Raw genomic sequence first — 26,282 nt, 5'->3', positions numbered from 1 at the left:
TAAAAGATCCCTTGCTGCTAATTGAAAAGAATAGCCCATGAAGTGTCAACAGTGGGTTTCCTCACGCAATATTTGTGTGGTCCTTAATCATATGTCCGATGCCATATAACCGTAAATAAAATGTGTTGAGTGCCTTGTTAAATAAACCATTTCCTTCCTTTCTGCCAACAATTTAGCCAGTGAAAACTAAAATAAAACTATACAAGAGCCAATGAAATTAATCTCTACTTGGAAAGAACAACAATAAGGGATATTCTCTCAAGATAGTGTAGTTTATTTATGATAAAATGGTCAAATAAAGAAGTTACTTTTTCAGCCATCTTTGTTTGTTCATGCAACATAATAATTTATTTACTGAATGGATGAGAGAAAAAGACTCCATCATATGCGGTCATGTGGGATATAAAAAGTACACCCTCAGTGGTGGAAATTTTTACCCTGGGACTCGACAAGCCTTGTTTTCTGTATATTTAGATGTAGTAAGTTAATATACTTGGGGAGGAAAAAATACTATAGGTAAAGACAGGAGAATTTCAACCCTCAAGATAAAAACTTATTTTGTCTGCAACTTGCCAAGGTTCATTTCAGTCAGGTTTTATCTCTAGAAGTGGAATCTCCCTAACGACCCCGAGCATCACTGAAAGATTTGTTTTCTGTTTTAGATTGACATTAAACCAAACATTTTAGTTCAACAAAAAAATGGGTGTTTATGGTTATAGTAACTGGAAAAAAAGAACACTTCTCTTACCTTGCATTAACAGGCTCTGTGCATGTACATCAAAGTGTGCAATAGTTACATACCATCAGTTACTTTGCTTTTATGTTTAATCATAAGAGAAATGAAACAAAACTGTTTCCTACCCCACTTTTTATGTTAAGACGTTTCTGATCAAGTACTGTAAATCATTAATGTTGGTAAACCCAGTATCTTTGTGATAATTGTGGTTTTTGCAATAACTTAAAACTGTCCATTCATGAAAAAATTAAAATATGTATTCCTTAAAAATTAGGGCAAGGAATTTTAATGAAACACTAATTATTTAAATCAATCTGTTCTATGGTAGGGCTAGCTCTGGCTGTGTAGAAAGTTTTGCCAAATTATATATTAAATGCCCAAAATGGCAGAAACCTACCAATATTTACAACAAAATATCAATCATTACATGAAATTCGTCCGCCAAAATTAAAATAAAATTTGCAATTGGCAAATATGGCGAGTGGCAGAGCTTGCCCTGTATGGTGTCATAAACTTAAGATATCTATGACTGAAAACTCTGTGAACCCATTGTATGTCAACCGAACGTTAGGGACTTACATTTACTGTGAAGTTATTTAATCTGACTGGATATGAAGTGAACCCATTTTTCATGGTGTATATTTTCATGTCAACCGACATCACACATCAGCATCAGTGTGAGACCCCTCTGATTTAATCTGACTGGAAATGAAGTGAACCTGTTGCCTACCTCGCATGTTCTTTATGAATTCATCCAGCTTCATCTTCTGTTCGGCTTTGATGTTCTTGTTGTGTAGGTCGGTGTTGAGCATTATGATGGCAAACGCCAGCAGAAAGATCGTGTCGGGATTCTTGAAGTACTTCATCTGGTCGGGGTTACAGATACAGAAGTGGGATGCAAATGCCTGCCGACAGGAAACAAGAACTCTTTTAATAACAGTATATTAATAAGAACAATCCTAAAAAGTAAAAACAGGTGGAGACAGGTACATGGACATAAATTTTTTGTCTTTGAATAAACCATTATAATATGTAACCTTATAATACATGCCAGTTATGACAAGTTGTATTTCTTCCCTATTATACCAAAATATATTTTGGGCTATTTGAACCAGTCCATTTATGGGACGGGATGTAACTCAGTGGTAAAGCACTTGTCTGATGCACGGTCGATCTAGGATTAATCCCTATAGGTGGTTGGCAAATTAGGCTATTTCTCATTCCAGCCAGTGCACCTCGATTGATATATCAAAAACCGTGGTACAACTGTGTGTGGGATGGTTAATATAAAAAAATCCCTAGCTATTAGCAGAAAAATGTAGCAGGTTTCTTCTCTAAGACTATATGTCAAAATGTTTGACATCTAATGGCCAACGATGAATAAAAATCAATGTGTTTTAATAGTGTTGTTACAAAAAAAAAAAAAAAAAAAAACCTTCAACTTTAAGCAGTCCATTTCCAACCCAAATTGCCATCTACCCCACCCCATTAAAACTGTAGTCCAAGATTTGTGGGCTCAGATTTCTGGAAACTGATTAGAGTCCACCACCCCCGACTTACCCCCTCCCACCACCCACCCACCACCCTTTCCGGCACACATACACACAAAACAATTGCAGTTTAGCAACTGTTATACATGCCACATAAACCACAAATCCAGGTTACAGGCCAAGATGAGTTAAAAACATGTCAGAATGCTTATAACTAATCTTTCATTTTCTAGCCATTTGCTTCTAACAGTAAAAAAAAAAAAAAAAAAAAAAAAAAAAAGAAAAAAAAAAAAAAAAGATTATGGGGGACTTCACACAACAAAAGCTATAAACAAGACCAGTAAATAAAAGGAAACAGGCAGTAATGGAAGACCATGTGTCTGTTTGTTTCAAAACATGGTGTAAAACGTGAGAGAGAAAAACACAGCCAATGTGGTTAGCATGTGTGTAGCCATCTTGAGACCACTGGAACATGGTGTTGGTCCACAGTGTTTATAGCCAGCAACAATAGTAGCAACATACCAGAACCAGTAATTACACGTCATGATACAACTGACTGTCATGATAAATATCTTCACGGAAATAAAATATAACACACTGACAGAATAAGAAAAATTCCGAACATTTTGACTTCCATATTTCACAGAATAATGCTGATGTAAAAACCACACCTGAAATTCTTAATGAAGAAAATCAACTCTTTTTTTAATGCATAATTTTATTGATTTCAAACTACAAAACATTATGTATAGTATATTCATGCAATAATTCGGACATCCTATAAAATGAGGATATAATTAATCAAGTTCTTTATGTTAAATATAAAGTAGATTTTGGAATGTTTTGAAAAAAATTATTTGTATAGTATACCTCCATAAGTCGCTCTATCTTCTGTGCTTCACCCTATAAAATAAATACACAAAATAACATATTTACTGAATTAAAAGAAAAATGTCATCTTATGTTGCACAGCAAACAAACAAATTCATGAGATTCATTTAAACTACATTTGCATTGTTGATTGCAGACAGTCTGTTACAACCTATCAATATAGTAATATCAAGCTTTGACCAGCACATTAAATCTGTACTATATTATGAGTAATAATTTACAAAATCAAGCATAATGCAACTATTTTGTCAAGTTTATGGTAAATTAATATTTACATGTACTTGTTTAATAGTAAAATCACTTCTGTGTAAGAAATTTGAATCAAATCCTAATTGTCAAAAAATTCCTTGATAATTAATGGAGCAATTTTCAATGAATATGAAACACATTATTGTATTGTAATTACAAACTGTCCGTGTTTATATGATCTATTCTGATTGGACAACGTCGTAGAAAAACTGAAAGTTATCCTTCAATAAACCTCAGAAAATTACGTCATTATGCCAGCTTGGACATCATTACGTAAAACAGGTCATGGAAAGGACACTAGAAGCTGATTTATGTATTTTAACTAAATATGATGTGTCCAGGTGCTTGTGCATAAATTTTAGAAGGGGTGGGAGCTAAACTGTGGCTAGCGAAATGTTATGATGGGTTAAGATATGCTTCCCCAGAAAAAGTATTGAAAAAAAGAGAACATTTGCTTGATCAAGGGGAGGATTCAACCGCCAAGACCCACCCTCTGTGCATGCTTCTGTGTTTATAATTATATAAAAACTGTCATTTTTTAATGAATTTATTGATGCACAACTGTTACAAACTGCATAAAATTGTGTGGCATAGTGAAGGATTTTAAACTAAAAACCTCAGAAAATTAGGTCATTATGTCATTACGTAAAACAGATCATGGGAAAAAAAACCTGTCAGAAACTGGTATATGAGAATGTGTAGTTTTAACTAAATAGGTTGTGCTGTTTGTAATTATAAGAATTGTATGTCATTTTGTTGTGAATTTATTGATATATAACAGTCACAATTTGTGACTGTTATATATCAATAAATTCACAACAAAATGACAAACAATTCTTATCAGTGGCATAGGAAGGTGCCAAAAACAGGGGGCCACATTTTTATATTTACACACTTTTACACAATTATAAAGGAAATATAAAGCAAAATATCTGAAAAGAGGGGGTCACATCCCCTCCCCCCCCCCCACTTTTTACGCCAGTGCTTATATAACAAAACAGTAATTACTGACAAGAATCTACTACACTACAATAAAACAGAGCAAAAGTACTGTAATAAAAAATAAATACACATATATGTTTATTAAAATGTACAAACTGACTCAAAAGACAAACTCTGAAATTGTAAAATACATGAGCACCAAACAATAAACATACTTAAAAACATAAAAACAAGTTACAATTCTTTTACAGGTGCATATATGTTCTAACAGCCTTCTCTATGTTGCAACCGATTTGGTCACATATGATACCATTTTTTATTATTATTTGTCAACTAAAACATTTTATACTATGGTATCTATAAAAAGTTTGTTTTGTTTAACAACACCACTAGAGCATTGATTTATTAACCACTGGACGTCAAAGATTTGGTACGTATGACATATAGTCTGATAGAGGAAACCTGCTACATTTTTCCATTAGTAGCAAGGGATCTTTTGTATGCACCATCCAACAGACAGGATAACACATACAATGGTCTTTGATATACCAGTCGTGATGCACTGGCTGGAACAAAAAATAGCCCAATGGGCCCACCAACGGGGATCGATCCTAGACCGACCGTGCATCAAGCAAGCACTTTATAACTGAGCTACGTTCTGTCCTGTATCTATACAAAGTTTGTTGTGTTTAACATCACCACTAAAGCACAATGATTTATTAATCATCGGCTATTGGATGTCAAACATATGGTAGTTCTGACATATAGTCATTAGAGGAAACCCGCTACCTTTTTCCTAATGCAGAAAGGGATCTCTTATATGCACTTTCCCACAGACAGGATAGCACATACCATGGCCTTTGACCAGTTGTGGTGTGTATCTATACAAAGAACAGAAGTAGGTGCCATCTGGCTCTTAGACAGAAAAGTTAACAGAGGTGTTAAAAACATTTAGCATCCTGGAAGAGAAATGGATGTTTGATCAAAGATGTCTTGATGACTCATGTAACACGTGCTGGCACACGAATATCATGTTATACATCAGCATTTGCCAAGCAAATTATTGTGTTATTATATAAAATAAAAAAAACACGTAATAAAAGCAAAGAAAAGGGAAGAAACCATTTTTCCTTTCTGCAGAAAATAGCATCATAAAATATTCATTTTGCTATAAAGGCAATTTTACTGCTCAGACAAAAATAAGTATGTGTCAGATTTGTCCGTACATTGTTTTTATTATGCATGCATGTAACAATAAAAGTGGGACGGGATGTGTTTATTGTTTGATGTGCAGTCGGTTTGGGATTCATCCCTATTGATGGGCCCATTGGGCTATTTCTTGATCCAGCCAGTGTATCATGACTGGTATATCAAAGGCTGTGGTATGTGCTATCCTACCTGTGCGATGGTGCATATAAAAGATCCCTTGCTACTAATGGAAAACATTTATCGAGTTTCTTTTCTAAGACTATATGTCAAAATTAAAATTACCAAAAGTTTGGACATCCAATAGCCGATGATTAATAAATCAATGTGCTCTCTTGGTGTCATTAAACAAAACAAACTAACTTTAACAGTAACAATGAAAATAACCATAGAACTCTGGAGTAAAATTAAGTTACTTTTTTAAACAAAAAAACATACCGGCATTCTGTAATAGGACTGGAACTTCCTGAGGGCAACATCAACTTGAAGGCCAGACAAATCTATTTCTTCAGTGAAATAACTGAAAGAAAAAAAAAAATATATATTTATTAATCCCAAGATTGCTGTTAACCATGTACTGAAAACACAAAACAAAATATTGTTCAACATCTTTATATTTACAAAGTAGATAATTTTTGACATTCTTGAAAGTATGAACTGTACAAATGCACTACACACTGTATACAATTATAGAGGCCTTTTTATATGTGAAAACATTCAAAATGAATGGAGTAACATGCTTTTGATATTTGTTGGAAGTATTTGCTACATTGTAATTGACTTAACTTGGCAATGTTTACTTGCTACAGATATATATACAAAAACATTAGATCAGAAAACCAATACCAAACACAAAAACCACTACAGTTTTATTAAATCTGAGACATACTTTCAACCTGATAATGATGTGTGTGTGCAATCTGCCAAGTAATGATGCCTCTGTTATGGGAAAGTTGATGCTCAAATAATGACTCAGAATTGATATATAATTAGTTAGAACAATTATTACTGAAAAATTACAGGGATGGGGGGAAATAATTAATTTTTACACAAAATAAATGGTGTACATGTAACTGGACAAATGGTTGATATACCTTGTAATTTTTATTTTAATAAATCACACTATAATGGTCGTTTTTGGTACTCAAGGTTATGGGAACAATAAATAACACCCCCAAAATGTGTGCCAATGTTTTGTTCTTGATGAGTTACAACTGGAGAAAAAAATAACACAACAGCAGACATTAAAACTAATTCACCTACATTCATGTTGCCGTATGCCTGATTAGATTAAGTGAAATTGCCTTCAGTCACTATCACTTAATGACCATCTGAAGGAATCTTATGGCTTTTGTTTTTTCCTTGCAGCCATGTAACAGTGAAGCTGTATGGTAGACATTGATTGTTGGCAAGTGGTTTCACTGGTATCGGTGTGGGTTCAAAAGGCAATCACTTCTCCAACAGGAAATATGTGAGAAGTTGACTGGTACGCTACACACAGTGTGTACAGTGCCACTCTGCTGTGCACAATCATGTTGCAATCATAATGGCTAACACAAGTGTTAATTTCTCTATGGACCACACACATGCAAACATACACTGCTCATATAAACAATGTACAATGTATGAGTTTACATAAACTTTCTTTTTTTTCCCCACTTCCCACAAAGCAGTTTCTCACATATGCAGACTTGTTATTAAGAAACATTTTGCATAAATGATGAGATGGCATGAACTGTAGCCAATAGTTTATTGTAAAAAACAAAATCATCTATAGGCAGTTTCTTCCATGCATAAAAAGACATACATGTAAATGTGACAATAAATAATAATATTGACAACAAAAAGCAAAATGCTAAGTAATGCCTGGGTTATGCTCTCGTATTTATCTTGTAAATAGAAGACGTCCTTATTCTGGGACACTTTTAGCACTGCTATTACCATAATACAGTAATGGCAAAAGTTGGGATATGTTGTCCCCAGGCCCTACTCCCACCCCTTCCATCCATAGGCTTCAACAGGCCAGCAAATTGTTTAATCTGCAAAGTTCAGGAATGATTTACTTGGCAGGTCATAAACTTTCATCATATGGGAGACCAGTGGGGATTGGAAATGAGCTCCTTTCAACTTTAAAGTATTACACAGGCTCCACCCAACGATATTAATACGTGTGAATGTCAGGCAAAATTCCCATTACTTGTCGTTCACGTTGTGAAAATTAATTATGGGCATTATGTCCATTTAAGCCTCACTGCAAAAAGACACTAGTGAACAAGCACAGTGACCTTCAAATATTCACATGAGCCTGAAAAAGTTGTGTACAACATTAGAGATTAACACTGAGAAATTGCCTTTGAAAAGTACATAGTCAAGTATTAAAGCATTGTAAATTATCACATTTTTGTTTGAAACGTTTAGTATCTTGCTTACAATATTACTTTTTGTACATCTGGTGTGTCCTTGGTTGTTCTGATGTATACAGAAGGTCATGTTGTTGTCTTATGTGACCATCTGGTGCATGTCAGAATTGTAATGGTACTTGGTTTTTGCTAATAATTATTAATAACTACATTCTGTTGAATCATCGTTGTCTCACAATTCAGAACATTTTGATGCATTTACCCATTTCCAAATAAGAAATGAAAATTTTGGCTTTAGAGAAGTACCGAATAAAACTGTAGATGACTAATACACACAGAGTTAAATTTCAATAATGTGCAAAAATTACCAATTCAGACCAAGAAACTATGTTTTAGTTGGACATAATACAAAATATTGTAAAACTGCCAAATACTTTTAAGGATAAATATTGGTGATTGAAATCCACTGAAGCTGAATCCACAGAAAATCCACAGACAAATGAAGTGACACAAGGTCATAAACGTCTACAACCACTTGATAGCAGGTGCCTCCAACAATGCAACATGTCACCAATAACCGTACTAAAAGGTCTATTAAAGTGCAAGCTGGACACGAAGAAAATAAGCCATTTGGAAAAATGGCCCATTGTCCAGTTCTTTATTTCAGTAATAAAGACTTCTCGGCATGAATGGCCAATACATTTATTCCCATAGCCCCACCATGTTATCTGCCGACACAGTCCTGGGACTGGCCAGGCAAACTATCATTAGAGAAATAAATATTAATGACAAGAAACAATGAAGACAGGCGAAGTCAATGGGTCACACACTTGATGGCCATGCTGAATAATACATCTTTTCAGGACAGGTAAAATGAAACAGTCTGAACATGCTGTATAATGCCATTTGGTTGGAAGTTAGAATTAATAGACCACCAGAATAACCAGGGTTTTCACAACCACTCAAGGTCCAAATATAACTCATCTATGACATCAGTTTGAGTAGTGACTTACTGAAACAATACCAGCCTCAGTGGTGTCGTGCTTAAGCCATTGGACATAAGGCTGGTAGGTACAGGGTTCGCAGCCCAGTACCAGCTCCCAACCAGAGCGAGTTTTAATGATTCAATGGGTAGGTGTAAGACCATTACACTCTCTTCTCTCTCACTAACAACTATAACCACTGTCCTGGACAGACAACCCAGATAGCTGAGGTGTGTGCCCAGGACAGCGTGCTTGAACTGTAATTAGATATAAGCACGAAAATAAGTTCAAATGAATGGAATATTGTAACAGCTATACTTTATTTGAAAATACATGCACTGTGTAATATGAATGCAAATTCATCAAAAGCCTAACACTTTAATATTTCATATAAACTTTAGAAAACATTCAGTTATTAATCTTGTCAATATTTCTGTGCAGAGAGTTCATACTCGTAACTGTTTTCAACCTGTTAGAATATTTTGTACAGTTTTATGACACCCCAGCATGTTCGACAGATAGACAAGTACAAACTGTTTCTACATAAACATATGCATCCTGTTTCCAATTCTGAGCACTGTTTCTATTTGAAAAAAAAACAACCTTTATATTATAACTATTAGTAATTATACACCAGTATCTAATGTTTTAGAGTAAAAAGGAAAACTGCCTCCACCATATTAACTATTCTAGTACAATTCTGTATTATTCCACAGCCAAGACAGCATATGCCACTGGTTGTTGATATACCAACTAAAAAGCACTGCGTAGGCAAATTCTAATAAGCCACGAAATAATAAGATATAGGAACCTCGAAAGAAAAATGAGAGATTTTTCCAAACCATTATCATTTGTGAATCCAGAATTCAACAACTAAGGAATCCTTAGATATAACCCTAAAGCTAGTTGTCTTTAATAATTTGAGGAAAAATATTTTTATCCAGAAAGCTGGTTCTTTAAGGGAAGGGAAAACGAACTGGAAAACCAAAATACACCATTAAAATGATAATGATGCCTGTTTATGTTCTCTTGATGCCACTGGAGATACAGAGAAACAGTATGGGCACCCACAAATGCAATTTCCTTGTCACCATAAAGGCAGAAGATCACTGAAAGCCATTTGCCAAGCATAATGTTATTACTGCTTAGATCTCATGGCAAATTTCCAAATCATAAAACCCTACTGAGGCAGCGATATACATTATATTTCCATATATTGTACTTCAAAAATGATGCTGTATCATAATGTGAATTTATTAAATATTACAACTGCCAGTTTTTGGTTTAATTGTTTCACAATGATTTCATTAAGAATGATGCTCTCATTTTGGCCTCCATGTTATTTTATTTATCCAAGTCATAAGACATGTTTATTTTAACATATGTTTGTAAAAACATTAAGTTCATTGAAGATTGTTCATGTAGGGCCATCAAAACCCAACCGTAATGAAAGTGTCTTCAACAGCATCTCAGAGATGATCTAATTAGTGACTATGTCACCTATGCTAACACTTCCAACCAACAGCAAGATATTTTAAAATATTTTTGATAAACAGAACAGCAAATGTGATGGTGTCTCATAAACAAATCGTGGACATGAGTGGACCAACTCTATGATGTAAGCATTAGGCATTCCAAAACGGAGCAATAACCCACTAACCCAAATGTCTGAGGAATCATCTTTTTTTTTTTCCCCCATTACTATTAAACCCACTGGTAAAATATGAATACTTATAGCACCAAATATTGAAAGAAAATAAAAACTAAGTAAAAAGATGTGTAGTTTGTTAATAAGATACTATTTTTTTTTTAATCGATACAATGTGATGAATGCTTTATGATTTTTTTTTTTTTTTTTTCACTAAAGCTAAAAACATCACACTAAATGATATTTGAGAGCACAGTAATAGTATAACCTTTTTCAAAAGAATCTCTATAAACAGGCATCAAGTCAGATAATTGGCTACGAAAATACTGGTAACAGATGTATTACCACATCCAGTGATCAAAGGGTATGTAACAACTGTGATCTTGATGAATGCTCGGTGACAGTGATGCAAGTCCTTTGATGGATAGCTTTGCCCTTATTAGTTCTAACTCCATCTGCCAAATCATAAAACCTGTTTTTTTAATGGGCAGCCATTACAACTAGTTTGACATAAATAGTCAAAGCCGACAAACAGAAACAAAGACAAAATGTTCCTGAAGGTCATTTGTGATCAATGACAAAACATTATGCAATGGCAATATAATACCCTACTTGAAACAAAAGCCTTCCCTCGTTAATCATTAATGTTGTAGTAGAAAACAATAAATAGTTCTGAGAAAGAAATAAAAGGTACAATCTCATAACAAATGTTGGGGATAATAATATAACTAGATGGCTTCACCTTGTTAAATTAACCAATTTATAATTCTTAAACAAACTGGATATAGCAATTAATATTTGATAATTTAGTAAAATTTATAACATTTTTATTTTCCCCTTAAAAAAAAAGATATTCAGAATATGTAGGTACTAAAACTAAATCTTATTCAAGATATGATCAAACTGCCCACTTGAAAATAAAAGCTTAGATGATCAAAATGACCATCTCAGTACAGTACAGTGCCACGAGATACTGACACAGAAGCCGCACCAGACTGGATAAATGAATGGACATCACCACTCACGTCTTGTCATTTTGGTATCAAGAAATCAATAGAATCATAACAGGCACAGTAATACAGGAAAGTGCGAGGAAGATCACAGCAAACAAATATAACACCGAATCCATGCTTATTCCCTCTCCGGAGAAGACTGGCGGTTTGATGAAAATGTTTTTCTTCGTATTCATGGGCACACTGGATGTGTCTATTGATCAAAACCCGAGTACAGCTTTCAAGCAATGATGATTATTTTAAACCACTTTGTAGACCATGATTGGTAACACAAATTGTAGCAAACTGCACATCTTGTATTTCAAAGAACAGGATCATCACAAAATTACTGATAATTTATTGTTGTAGTCAATTTATTGTATTTGTAGGATGACGTTTGTTTTTGCAATTTAGGTTAGATGGACTAAAAGATAATTCCAATGAAAAGCATCTTAATTTTTAGTTTAGAATAAGTGTGTGCTTATGCAGGAATAATAGCCAATATTATTCACAAAAATCATCCCTAAAATTTACATAAAATATTAAAGTGTTTAACATTGGCAAAGAATAATCATTCAGTATTTCACATATTACTAATAAAGAAATGTACTTTTTCTTACATCAAATATTTTTACTTTATTGGAAAGAAGCTTTAATGACAAGTGGACTTACAAAAATTTTAAGTAACATTTTGCAAATTAAAGGGTGGACTGTTTAATAATTTGTCGCCTGGATAACCGTATGACACATAGTTTGAGTGGTCTTTTGTACATAACCTTTGCAAAACATCACTGGCATTCACAACTCTGCACAGCTGGGAGGGGCAAACATTTGAGACATGGAAGCAAATCAACAGACTTAACTCCACAAGAATTTCTCTCTAAAATAGATTCTGTGAAAATCCTTAGTAAGCTAGATATAATTTAGTTTTAAAGTTAAAAGATAAATAGCATTCCAGTATTTTGGTAAGCATTGATTATTTTATAACATACAATATTAAGGCACAATGTAATATTGTACTTTTTTTTATCAAAAGAAAGAAAGAAATGTTTTATTTAATGATGCACACAACACCTTTTATTTATGGTTATATGGCGTCAGACATATGGTTAAGGACCACACAGTATTTGAGAGGAAACCCACTGTCACCACTACATGAGCTACTCTTTCCGATTAGCAGCAAGGGATCTTTTATTTGCACTTCCCACAGGCAGGATAGCACAAACCATGGCCTTTGTTGAACTAGTTATGGATCACTGGTCGGTGCAAGTGGTTTACACCTACCCATAGCCTTGCGGAGCACTCACTCAGGATTTGGAGTCGGTATCTGGATTAAAAATCCCATGCCTCGACTGGGATCCGAACCCAGTACCTACCAGCCTGTAGACCGATGACCTAACCACAACGCCACCGAGGCCGGGTTTTTTTTTTATCAATTCAAAAGCCAAAAAAACCCCCAAATATTTAGCAACATTAGGGAGGTACATGTACTTAACACAGTAAATGCACAACATATTAGTCCAAAAAAATTATAGAAGAAATGATGGTTAAAGTTTCCAGTTATCAGCAAAGGGACTTTTAGTTATATTTGCACTCTTCCACAGGAAGAACAACACATACCATGACATTTAATATGCAAGTTGTGGAGCCCTGCTTTAAATGCAATGCACTGCACTGCACCTCAAACATCAAGTCTATCACTTAGCTGTGTATCTTTGCTTTCAAATAACAAATTACAGTTCTTTATTATCCACATTACTGTTAGTTCTGTTATGCAAATTAAGACCTAGACTATAGCATAAGAGAACACACCAGTCATTGCAGGGATCACCTCATCAATAGCCAAATTAACCAACTCAACTGGATAAAAACATTTATCAAGAAAATATGTCAGATTTCTGAACCAGCTAATGAAAAATTCTTTCCTGCACAAAGCATTGCTTGAAAAACCAGTTGTGCATGAATCACTGGTCTGATTTGCTGGTTCACACAATCAAGTTTCAAGTGCTGCACCACCAAAACCTGATACATGTGCTGACAGAGATGTTTATCCTTCTTTACTCCATCAGACTATGTACCTAGTTTTCTCAAATCAGCACCAACATGGTCCTTTGCACCAATAACCAGGGAAAAAGCTAGGACTGGGCAGGTGCTGTTAAGGAGAATAGCAGAATGTGTAAGACAAACAAAGCCACGCGACTCTCAGCCGATTCCAACAACCCATGACTGAAAGACATTTCCTAAGCAGATTTTCAGATGTGGACAATAAATCTTGTGCACAAATGTGAAAAACACAATGTTTTAACACAAAGAATTGAACCAAAAAAAACAACTACATAAAATATACTTTAATGTGTTTAACAGAGTAAGATCAGATAATAAAATTAAAGATAAACTTTAAAAAAAAAAAAAAAAAACCCTAAACATCCTATGGCATAGAAGGAACATAGGCCTACTGGTTCAAGGATCAAATGTCCTTTTCTTTATTACAGATTAAAAGCTGATCACAAACATACAAACTATTCTTTTTTAAGTATATTTTTTTTATCAATATTTTTGTTTGTTTTAATTAAAGTGCATACAGTGTTTAAGTAATTATTTTTTGTTGGAGTAATATTACGATACAAGGGGTGGAATGTATCCCAGTAGTAAAGTGCTTGCCTGATGCATGGTTGGTCTAGGATCAATCCCTGTTCCAGCCAGTGCACCATGACTGGTATATCAAAAGCCATGGTATGTGCTATTCTGTCTGTGGGATAGTACATATAAAAAAAATCCCTTGCATCTAATGGAGAAATGTAGCAGATTTCCTCTCTGACATTAAGTCAAAATTATAAAATGTTTTACATCCAATAGCTCTAGTGGTGTCATTAAACAAATCAAACTTTCAACTTGTTTACGACAAAACCTATTCCATATTAATAGCAGCTTATTAGTATCAAAAGTAGCCTATGAACTTACAAATAGCAACATAATTTTCCACATCAAGATACAAACAGGATAAAGAAAACATAATCTGTGCATCAAACAATTATTGACAATGCAAATCTATACTAAAATGTCAAAAGTATTCATGGCATGAAGCACTAGCCCTCTTCCCATTATTGAAAAAATATCTTTATTTTTCTCAGTCATTAATAAATTCTAATAATCTCTGACATTTCGCCATCAAACCACAAAGAAGTGAGTGGGTGGCACAGCTTTTGTGGTCTCATCACTTTTCTGGCACGTAATTACATCATTCAAAGAAAACACAGCGCTAATTCCATTTCATAATAATCAATACTGGTAAGACCACCTTTCAAAAGATTTTAGTTTAATATAACCCTACTCACCAGTTTATCTGGGAGTGCATGTTATTTTTATTTTTAAATGCTATATTGAGAAAAGGAAAAAAAAAGAAAAAAATTGAAAGCACAGCTGGAGACAAAATGAGTTGGGATATATATATTCCATGGTCAAATGGGTTACAACATACACAAAAAAAAGAGGTTATTTCAACACTTGTTTATGACCACAAAAAAAAAGGAAGTTTTTTTTAATTTAACAACACCACTAGAGTACATTGATTTATTGATCATTGGCTACTGCATGACAAACATTTGGTAATTTTGACATGTAGTCTTAGAGAGGAAACCCGCTAAATTTTTTCTTTACTAGCAAGGGATCTTTTATATGCACCATCCCACAGACAGGACATCATACACCACAGCCTTTAATATACCAGTCATGGTGCACTGGCTGGAATGAGAAATATTCATGACAAACAAAACATGATGACACCACATGGACTACTCCTACCAAAGACAGGGCTTTTCAACACTTGGTCAACATAGAGGAAACATGGTGATACCACAGAGGCTAGGTACTCTTACCAATAAAAAGCAAGGGATGTTTTGCATGTACTTTTCTAAAGACACGACAGGACAGTATATACCATGGTGTTTGATATATCAGTTGCAGGACATAGAAAAAAAAATTTGTGTCCAAAGATTGCAATTGATCCTATAACTCATTGCAACTTGGATGACAATTCCTTGGTTTAAGGATGTTTGTGATGCACTAAATTATAAAAAAAAATCTTAGACATGATTCAAGTCAGAACTAGTATTACAAATCTGCAGAATTTTAGTATCTTTACAAAGTTGCAAAAATAATATTACCAAAACATTTAATGATACCTCAAAATGCAAACCAAAATCAATAATTAATTTTAAAACAATCAGTGTAAATACATACAAAATAGCTATCAAAATATTAAACTGATGATCCATATTACATTAAAATTAAAATTAAAACTGATCATAAAATGTATCAATTTCTTTTGTACTAGACCAGTTTAAGAGCCCTGTATCATTCTGATGGATTAATTAATGTTTTAGTTGCTTGTGGTTCTAAATGTATCAATATACTGCAAATGAAGAATAATTAGTCTAATATGTATCACTTTCAAGAGAATCTAACAGAAAGTTATCACCATTTCCGTGTGGATTTCCTGATGAATTGTGATTTATATGGTAAGTTACATGTTCTTTTATGAAGATTAAATGTTATGAACACACTGAAAAATATGTATTTGTTTTAATTCTCAACATTAATACCTTGGGTCATATGATTTAAACTTTGGATTTCATTTTTATTTATGAAGTTTTTTGAGTAAAACAAGTGGATTATGACATTATTGAATTGAAGAAGAAGAAGAAGAAAAAAAAGAAGATTATTTAAAAAAACGCACCCGTCCCCAACTTTTACAACCTTCCTGACGAGGTGACATGGTGAGACAGGAAATGAGATAATTTGTTGGAAAGCATAAAAAAAGATTAACAGCAATCTTGCTAAAAGACAAAGAAATATTCATTCTCCACATGAAAAATTAACAAAAGCCTTAGTCATGCATTTGCAATAACTCTAGTGGTAGAAACAAGCTGAGACTGGGACAAAACATATCAGTAGTATTATTGAATAATGACACTGGGCTGTTGGACCAGTGTGATAAAAAAGAAAACATCAATTATACTTGATGAGCCACATGTTTGGAAAGCTCTCCAAAAAAAGGCACTTGTTCGTCCCTTGAGATTTCTACTCCAGAAGCCAATACCAGAAAGAGGTGACAATCTGGACAGGAGCCTGTGATACAATTTACCACCCACTTTTCCCATTGGGAACACGGCCATCTGTTCACAACATGCCAATACACGTCCAACACTTAGAAAGACGTTTTGTGCTCCATCTCCTTATCTTAATGCCTCTTCTTCTGTCTTTAATGAATTAACACATGTCCTCAAATGATTCTTTAACTTCAATAATCTATTCCAGTTCCTCAAATGTACATAAATATATTGTCCTCAAATGATTCTTTAACTTCCATAATTAATTCCAGTTCCTCAAATGTTACTCTATATCTACAGTTCATTTCAAATCAACATATTTTAGGTTATCAAATATTCCAAAAATAATCTGAATTTCAACTCACATTTACAAAGTCCTTCTCAATTTGGTTTTGAAAAGTTAATTATTATAAACAAAATTACTTAAAATACTAATTACTATATACAATGTGCACATGATGCACATTGCCTCACAGGCAAGATTTGAAAATCTATGATCCAAAATCATAAAGCATTTTACAAGGTTAATGCCAACATTAACCTTAGATTTTTCTGAAGACAGTATTTTAAACACCTCAAAATCACAATCCATAAATCTAAAACTAAATTTGCTGTTCTTGTTAGATTACCAAACAAAACATGACACTATGGATAAAGACAAATATAATCAACATTCATCTAATTCCAAAACAAAAAAAATATTACAAAAGAAAAATCATATTTAAAAAAAAATTAAAATCTAACTATTGTGGCACTTGCCCCAAGGGAACTTGTGTCAACATTGCAATGAATGCGACCAACCATAAAAGCTGATGATGAATATTTCATGCCCTCTCAATGGAATTATCGGCAAATTTAAGGAGAAACCAAAATTTTCTAATGAATTATTTTAACTCTTGACCGGGCTTCAATGCAGGGCTCATGGCGTGATTAAGATTATCAATAACGTCTTCTAATGACCATCTGTTCAAGTTCAACAGTGTGGGAATCAACAAACACCAGTGGTGATAATGCAAAGACACACTCAAGTACTTTTTACTGCAATGGAAATTAGTCCTTAAAGACAATTACACAGTGGATTTTCATGTCCACATTTTAATGCCGATAAAGAGATCTTGCTTTAATAGCCATCTTAACATGAGCTGTTGCATTCGGTCAATGGTGCACATAGCTGAGTAATCTTTTGTCAGTACTTTCAGCAATTAATGGCATCAAATATGATTTCTCAGTCTCAATTGCAATGCATACACCACTTGATGACACTGATTAAGATATGAATAATCCATCAGATGAAATTATCATAATTTTTCCCCATCATGCATTAACAAGCGTCTTTGGAGAAAGGACTTGTTTTGTTTTTGTTTTATTCACTTGCAAATATGAAGATTTCACACAGCAAATATTAAAACATACTTTTTAAGTTTAGCACTTAAAAACTACAAAACCATAATCACTCACAAAATATATCTACATGCACGTACAAGCATTGGTCTATACCAAAACAGCTACTACATTACAATTCAAAAAAATATCAGGGCTTCTAGATTATGGTAGCCCCACTCCCATGGCTAGTGATATTCAATGTTGGGCTAGTAAGTAACTACTATTGCTATGCCCGATGGCTAGTGATTTTTTTTTGGTCAAATGTTTTAGTTAAGTCTATTTTGTAAATATGAATATCCTGACCTACCCCAAACCCTAATGTTAGTGTTTTTAATCTCCCTCTTTATATGACATATCTGGTTATTATTATTATTTAGCAAAATTGTATTAACTTTAAAGTAAAGAAGGGCTAGTGAATTTTTAATTGTAGCTAGTAAATTTTTAATTGTTGCTAGTAAATTTTTTAAATCACTGATCCCATGGCTAGCAGATTTTAAAAAAATTCTAGAAGCCCTGAAAATATATAATAAAAAAACATCATTTTATTTCTTAATAAAATACAAGCCTACACTTATTCACACTTCACAATAGCAGGATCATAAATTATCATAATCATTAAATGTCCTTATTAAAATCAATTCCATCGCTTATAGTGTTGTATACATGCAAGTTTTCTGGATGGTCATCAAGCTTAACTATATTCACTATTTTTGTGCTTCTACACTTTATAATACTGACCTTAGAACTTCCATGTTGAACTGATTCTGCAAGTTGCCCAAGAATTCTCCAATCATCTGTTTACTTAATCCTTTTCTCATGATGAAGAACTTGGCAACACTTGGTGGCGTGCCTTCCACAAACCCATGGTCAACCAAGAAATTCAGACCCTTGTCAGGTTTTCTAAATGAAAGGAAACCAAAATGATGTGATTAGTATGTCTATGATGGTATATTTATAAATGTCTACTGTAACAATAACATTTTTTTTTTTTTTTAAATTTCATAAGCTAAAATTATCTTTCCTGTCCAGCACTGTAAAGAGAGTTGACAAGAATTTCACCTTTGCGCTTATTCCCCCATTTTTCCTCCCTTTACCCACTGTCTAAATCCAATCATAAGCATTGAAAAAAGTTTTGTATTAGGTTGGATAATTTAACCCTTTAGTGACAATATATGCAGAGAAAGGTGGTCTGTTTTCAATCCAAACAATTTGTAAACATGGCAAGTAAAACCAATAAAAGCAAGTAAAATTACATGCCGAAAATCTGCCTGATTTGTTCAGCAGCTAAACAATGAATTAAATTACAGAGAAAGGTTTGACAATAACTGTGAATTTATGACCAAAAAAAATGATTCTGACTGTTCTGAAATACTGTTGAAATGATAAAAATGATCAATGCATGTACTGGCAAAAAGTTTAAAATAATAAAATAAACTCAGTCTGGGCAAGCTTTTATCACCAAAAAAACCCTCCCAAGTTTAAGTTTCAACCAGACAGACAGCACAATGTTTTTAAGGGGATTATGTACCTTATACATATATGTTATTTGACCATTGCAATTGAAGGAAGTGGTTAATTGCTACCCTAACTTATATTATGGGAACCATTTTGATATTACCATACTAAGCATTGATATTTAATCCTTTTGTAAAAAATTTTTTTTTACTTTTTAGGTTTTTTTCATTCACATGCTAATGGGAGCTAAAAATTACTCTCCTTGAACTAGTCTCGAGGGAATGACGGGGAGCAAGAGTGATAGCTCCCCTTAAATGGTTAGGTCTGCATGGTTGGGGGGGGGGGGGGGAGAGAGAGAGTTAAGAGTTAATAATATTAAAATCTCACTGATCTCATTAAATAATCCCTACAGTAGTGGTAATTCTTAATTATACCATGTAGCAATTACTGAAAGTAATGTTTTTGTGGCGGTCTTGTACATTTCTTTTCACCCAGGAAGTCATTATGTCATGCCTATTTGCCATCCACTGACACTAGTGGGTACAGACAGGCAGTAACAGGAATTAACGGGTTCAAACTGCTATCAGTCTTGTCAGGCTCGCATGCACCTAGGTCTGACCCAGTGACATTTTTCTAGCAAATGTTGCATGAAATCAGTAACATCTTCTAGTACAGACGGTTATCTCCCACGAATCTGCCTTCTTTTGTAAACTTTGTTGTGTGTGTACATAACATGTATAACGTATACATGTATTGATTGATTACAGGAGAGTTATGTTAAAAATCGTACACTAAATATATATACACACACTCAGTGAAACCTCTCAAAACCGGACACTTAGTAAACCGGAATTCCCTCAAAACCGGACATTTGTCATGGTCCCTTTTTAAATATCTGTACAGAAGAGAACCTCTGTAAACCGGATACCTCTTAAAACTGGACTTTTTACTTGGTCACGAGGGTGTCCAGTTTAGAAGAGTTACACTGTATATATATATATATATCTACAGTATAAAGTAACAAGAGGATAAGTTTCAGATATTTAGGTCTTCTAAGTTAGTTGTCTTAATATTAATTTGTTTGTTCATCCATTTAGTGAATCATTCTTCAGGGTTTTTTTTTATAAACAAATGAAAACAACTTGACATGTCCTTATATCTATACTCTAAATCTACCGAAGGTTCAGTCTCACCCGGATTACGTCCAGTGGTATTAGGGAAAAAAAGAAGCTCTCTGCTTAGCCACTATCTTGTCTAAATTCACTACATGTGCAAATTTCAGAGATTGCAACATAATTCTAAGACATTAAACACTAGTTGCTGATTAGTTTGTAAATTGATTCCAACTGTCGGTAACCAAAATTTCAAAAAATGTTGCCTGCTAAGTCATCAGCCAATAGGTAAGGTTCTAGCTTCAAAGTTGTTTACGTAGCAGTCCCAATTCAACAAGACTTCACCATGCATTCCATAAAATTTAAGACTATGAATTCAGTCTGAATGTTTCCCAACCATTAAGTTGATTAACACTACATCAAACAGACATCCTAGATACAGGAGTTTTTAGCCTCTTACACAAAGAAGGCAGGACATAGCTAACTGGTAAAGCTCTTGCTTGATGCGCGGTCGGTCTATAGGATCAATCCCCATTGGTGAGCTCATTGGGCTATTTTTCGTTCCTGCCGGTGCACCATGTCTGGTGTATCAAAGGTCATGATATGTGCTATCCTGTCTGTGGAATGGTGCATATAAAAGATCCCTTGCTAAGACTATATGTTAGAATTACCAAATGTTTGACATCCAATTGCAGATGATTATCAAATCAATGTGCTCTAGCGGTGTCACTAAACAAAACAAACTTTTAACTTGTACACAAAGGTATCTGAAGATTATGCATTGTCCATTCCACACACACACACACACACACACACACACACACACACACACACACAGAGATGAAAAATGGTGAATTAAATTTAATCACCACTCCATTGATGGTATCTTATGGCCTATAGTGCATCTTGCTTGGATCGTAACTGGATATAAGCTTGCATGAAAATAACAGAAACTAATAATCACACCTTTCCTGGGAACACCCTTCAGCTGTTCACCGTTTGTGGCAATATATACCTGTCACTGCGTAGCTAGTTATTGTCTACTATTAATGGTGCATACATGTTAGCCAGTGCAATGGATAACAATGTGTTGTCATGTTTAACATAGACGGGTGTTATTTACATGTAGGATTGCTCATGGGCAGATCACTTCACAAAAAACAACAAAGGTGAGAGAATCAGGAAATAATGTGATGGCTTAAACCATAATCCTCCAGGGCTATGAAGTCATTTGCTGTATATATATATTGCTTGTATTTAACCTTACAAGCGTTTGCTTTATATACTTCTTGAATTTGTTATTTAAATTAGAGCAAGCTGAAACATGTATACAATGGACAGGCTATGCAGAATGATCATTTACACATTGGGTTACATAACTTTATTTGACATAACCCATTTATTATTCATGAAAAATACCCTCCGTGGTTGCAATAAATTAGAAGGAATAGACTTTACCCTGTCCATGCATGTGGTATACGGCAGAGTTTCTTTTTACCTGTCATAGGCCCACGACAAGATGCTTGAATGTCGGATGACTAGCTTTAGTGGCATAGTAGCTAAGCCATCAGTTCATGCACATCCCAATACTTAGTAGTACAGGACTGGGCATATTAGGTTTTTTATATTACATACTGAATTAATTTTATCTCCACAGTGGTACACTGTCTACAAGTCAGTGGTAATCTACCACAGCAATTTCCAACCAAAATACTGTTAAAAACAATTACTAAATCTGTAGTCAGTTACACTGTTCATGCAGGTGCCATGTTTAAAATTATGCATTTTCAGTCATTCAGTTGTTTCATGTAACTGTGCTTTTAAAAAACCAAAAAAAAACACAAATATTTTAGCCTCAACTTTTGTGTTTATTTAACGTTTTGTTTATTAAAGCCGCACACCCTAGTTCCATCCAGTGAAAATAAATTATAATTTGGTTAATCTACAAACCTGTAACACACTTAGATCACGTTTTTATCAAATGGAGTGAAAAAGCAGGTTTTATATCGATAAATACCATGGGAATCCCCATGTCCCAATTGCTTGAAATAATTTTGAAAGTTAGTATTCTGATGTCACCGGTAGAAGCACAACAATGCCTACATCACGACAAATTTCACAGACTTGGGGTGCGTTCGTTTCACCTCTCCTGGACATGTTCCAACTGTTCTGTCCTGGTTGTATCCCCTCTCCAGATATCGTAAGACTTAGCAAAATTATTGGTTTTAAGGGTTTGTAACATTTTGTATTGAGACACTTACTTGTCTGAACTTTATTGTTACTGAAAATGTTCACGAACTGTGAAGAAAAATCTCACAAATGAACAACAACAAATCGGATGTTGATTGCGCGAACCGTGCACAAGAAAACAAACCGAACCAAAATGATAACGGTCACGTGATATACCAACGTCTGTGACATTAAAAATAGATTGGACCTTGCTTGCTTAACAGTTTTTTCTCGACAACACGTTTTGTGAAAAAATGCAAAAAATGCATTTCGTGGTTTTACAAACATCAGGATTACCAAAAAGCACTTCAGGTGAATGGAAATGTGTATTCTAAATAATAAAATGTAAGTAAAGTGCAATTTTATTTGTGAAAAATGGGGTTTAATAGCGAAAAACAATGCCGTAATGGTTAACAAATAAACGTAACTACGGTGTGTCCCTTTAACAGTTTTTACCAATATTTTAGTTGAAAACTAGTGTAATTTTTGTAGCCTGCTACAATTTTTGTGCATGGTACATCATTGTGGAGATAAAACAAATTTTGACTATGCAATACTGGTCCAATCAGTGCATCACAACTGGTCAAAGGCTGTGGTATGTCCTATCATGTCTGGGAAAGTGCATATAAAAGATTCCTTGCTGCTAGTTGAAAATGTAGCAGGTCTCCTTTGACTACCAAGTCAGAATTACAATATGTTTGACATCCAATAGACGATGATTCAATGTGCTCTAGTGGTGTTGTTAAACAAAAACAAACTTTTAATCGCTCAAGATTAGAGCGGTGTAACCCAAATGATGGATCACACAAAATCAAAATGGGTTACCTGAATTTGTTTTTGCTTAACCTACAAAAGACGTACGCCAATGTTCAATTCTCAAAGGCCTGTAATTGTAAAAGTGAAATGTTCCCGTTATCCCGACGGATAGCACTACAAGAAAGGAGATCCATCTTTTCACTTGACCAGATAAGACCGGCCTTCTATTGACAGGTCTTACATCATGTCTTGACAAAAATAAACCCAAATCAGACAGTCTTATCAAGTATCTTCTTGCCTTTACCTAATTTTTTAAACTTAAGAAGTGCATAACAAAAACAAAAATCCACCAGATTTTATGAAAGGTTTGTTGTATTTACACAGATGACTATGTAGATCTGAATAGAACTTGTGGAGCAATTCTGAAACATAAGGAAAGGAAAGGAATGTCTGTTCACCGCAGCAGATTAAACTACGGCTATGTTTAAACAGTGAGATAGGAAAGCTTCAGTCACCTGAAAGCTATTGCTACCAAAAATCAGCAAATGACCTTTTAAATACATGCACATACCACTGCCTCTCATATAACAGTTGTAGAGCAATGGGCTAAAACCCAATGAATCCACCCAGAAAGATCGAAGCTATGCAATGAGGTGACATTGTTAAGCAAACCCTGCTTTTTTGTCCCACAATGTAAAGAAATAAATTCACCGATTTATAAAACTACATATGAAGAGTTTATTGCAATATATCTAAAGAGTGCAATATATCTAAATTTCCAAGTTTTGGTGTTAGCAGCAAAGGTATGCTGATGTTAGTACAACTCGGCAATACAGCAACAGAACGTTATCTATGCCCATTAAACAGAACCTTAAAACTGTCCTTCATGTGATATATGCTATGCCATCTTGCAGTAAAATCATGTTTTTCTCTTAACGATATATCGCATTTTGGAAATAAAACTCTTCATATGGTGTTCTACTTCTGAATCATTAACCTAATCATACTCACTTGTTAAATAAGTTAAGTCCGATGCGGTACAAACGTTTACGCTGCTTGTCGTTCACTTTTGTTGGAATCTGCTGGTCGGGGGTAACGCTAAGCCTAAGACGGCGCTGGTAACTAAGACTACTGTCACTAGAAATACTAATATTTTCCGTGCTGATGTTTTCCGAACTCGGAGAACTAGAACACCGCCCATCAATACTGTCCGGTTCACTTGTTTCAGATATGTTGCTCATTCTCTTTGGTTCATTTTTAATAGCCATCACAGCAGGTATACTTCCGTTCCCATTCACACCATTGGTCTCTTTCCGTTTCCATATCGGCGACATTTCGGGTGGCCGAGAAGGCAACAAGGGTTTTGATTTTTCTACCTCCCCTGGTTTACGACCACGCATTTTAACTTTTTGATTGCTATTATTTTGTTCAATAAGTCTCGTGTCTTCGGGAGAAGCCAAGTCCACTTTTATTTGCACACCACTGCTCACCGATGCGGAATCGCTAGAGTCTATGTTGTAATTCCGTAAACTGTCAAATGAGGTACATGATCCTTTCGCACTATCTACAAAAGCGGGTGAACCATAGTCGGACCCAAGTGATGAAGCTGAGGGCCGGTGGGTGAAGGTCAGAGTGTTCGTTTCCTGACTCCCATCACTGTGAAAACTGTCCGCAAGGATGTCAGTTTCCTTGCTTTCTAACAATGTCTCAAAGTCTACACTATGAGGGTCTACAGCACTTTCTATGGGTAAATGGGATTCGCTCGAGTTATTCTGGTTCATTTCGGGGTAAGAGTTCCGGTTATTGTTCGTCTCATCGACCAACACAGATCCGTTTTTGTGTTTCCTGTCACCTGGAATGTCGGAATGGTCTATAACCTCTGCTGAACGCTGCAATATTTTCCTGTCCCGTCGAGAAAGACGATTGTCCAGGTTCGTGCCTTGATCAAACGACATCTGACTGTACAGCCGGCTTTCCTGTCTCGTCGATTCAAATTCTGCCACCATCTTTCTAACATCACTTCCAAATTTACTTTCTTCAGTTAAATCAGAACCATCGGCTCCCATGGCAAACTTGCCGTCCAGCCGATCAGTCCAGATTGTGTTGCTACGCCCGAGTTCGGACAGTCTTTTCGACAGTCTTCTCTCTCCAACAGAATGGCGCAATTTCTGAAAGTTCCTGTTCATGCAATACTGCCGGAAAGCTCTCTGAATCGTTTTTGCGGCTTTGCGTGATCGGAAAGAACCTCCGTACTTGCGTTCTAGCATCTCAACCTGCTTGTCCTGGAGGTCCTGAGACAACTCGTAACCGGCCGACTGTAGCCGCGACCGTTTGTACACTTCATCACAGGTGCTCTTGAATGAACGTTGTCGCTGGATGCGACTGCAGCTGATACTACCCTGGGTGACAAGTTTTGAAGTCCGCGGATTTTCTAGTGGTAAACTTGCAACCGACTGGGTCTTGAGATCACTGCAGTTAGCGCCACCAACACTGAAATGATAAAATAAAAAGTATTAATGACCAATTTAAAAAAAAATAATTAAATAACCTGGAATTTTGTCACTGTGTGACTGGAATGAAATTTTAATGCACAAGTACTCAAAAACTACAAAATGCAAAAATAATTATCAAATACACAGATTTATACGCACAAATTAAACAAAAATTTGATTAAAAAGTTCCTATAATCTTGAAATAGAAACTGCATTTATAAGTAATAGTTCTCACAAACAAGTCTTTGGT

At 34.7% G+C, this 26,282-nt stretch overlaps 1 protein-coding gene across 4 annotated transcripts in view; it reads right to left on the bottom strand.

Moving 5' to 3' along the window:
* Positions 1–26,282, bottom strand: part of LOC121368146 (IQ motif and SEC7 domain-containing protein 2-like) — a 153,281-nt gene that overhangs the window by 37,002 nt on the left and 89,997 nt on the right. For all 4 annotated transcript variants that reach the window (XM_041492741.1, XM_041492740.1, XM_041492743.1 and 1 more), the window contains exons 2-6: positions 24,552–26,030; positions 18,727–18,888; positions 5,953–6,034; positions 3,097–3,129; positions 1,467–1,641 (exon numbers count right to left, since the gene is read on the bottom strand). In XM_041492741.1, the coding sequence (XP_041348675.1) occupies positions 1,467–1,641; positions 3,097–3,129; positions 5,953–6,034; positions 18,727–18,888; positions 24,552–26,030 (1,931 nt within the window). The remainder of the gene's footprint in view (positions 1–1,466; positions 1,642–3,096; positions 3,130–5,952; positions 6,035–18,726; positions 18,889–24,551; positions 26,031–26,282) is intronic.

Source organism: Gigantopelta aegis, chromosome 3 (genome assembly GCF_016097555.1).
Source record: "Gigantopelta aegis isolate Gae_Host chromosome 3, Gae_host_genome, whole genome shotgun sequence".
Lineage (NCBI taxonomy): Eukaryota > Metazoa > Mollusca > Gastropoda > Neomphalida > Peltospiridae > Gigantopelta > Gigantopelta aegis.
Note: the sequence above shows the minus strand (reverse complement) of the source record. Positions and strands in the feature narration are given on the sequence as shown.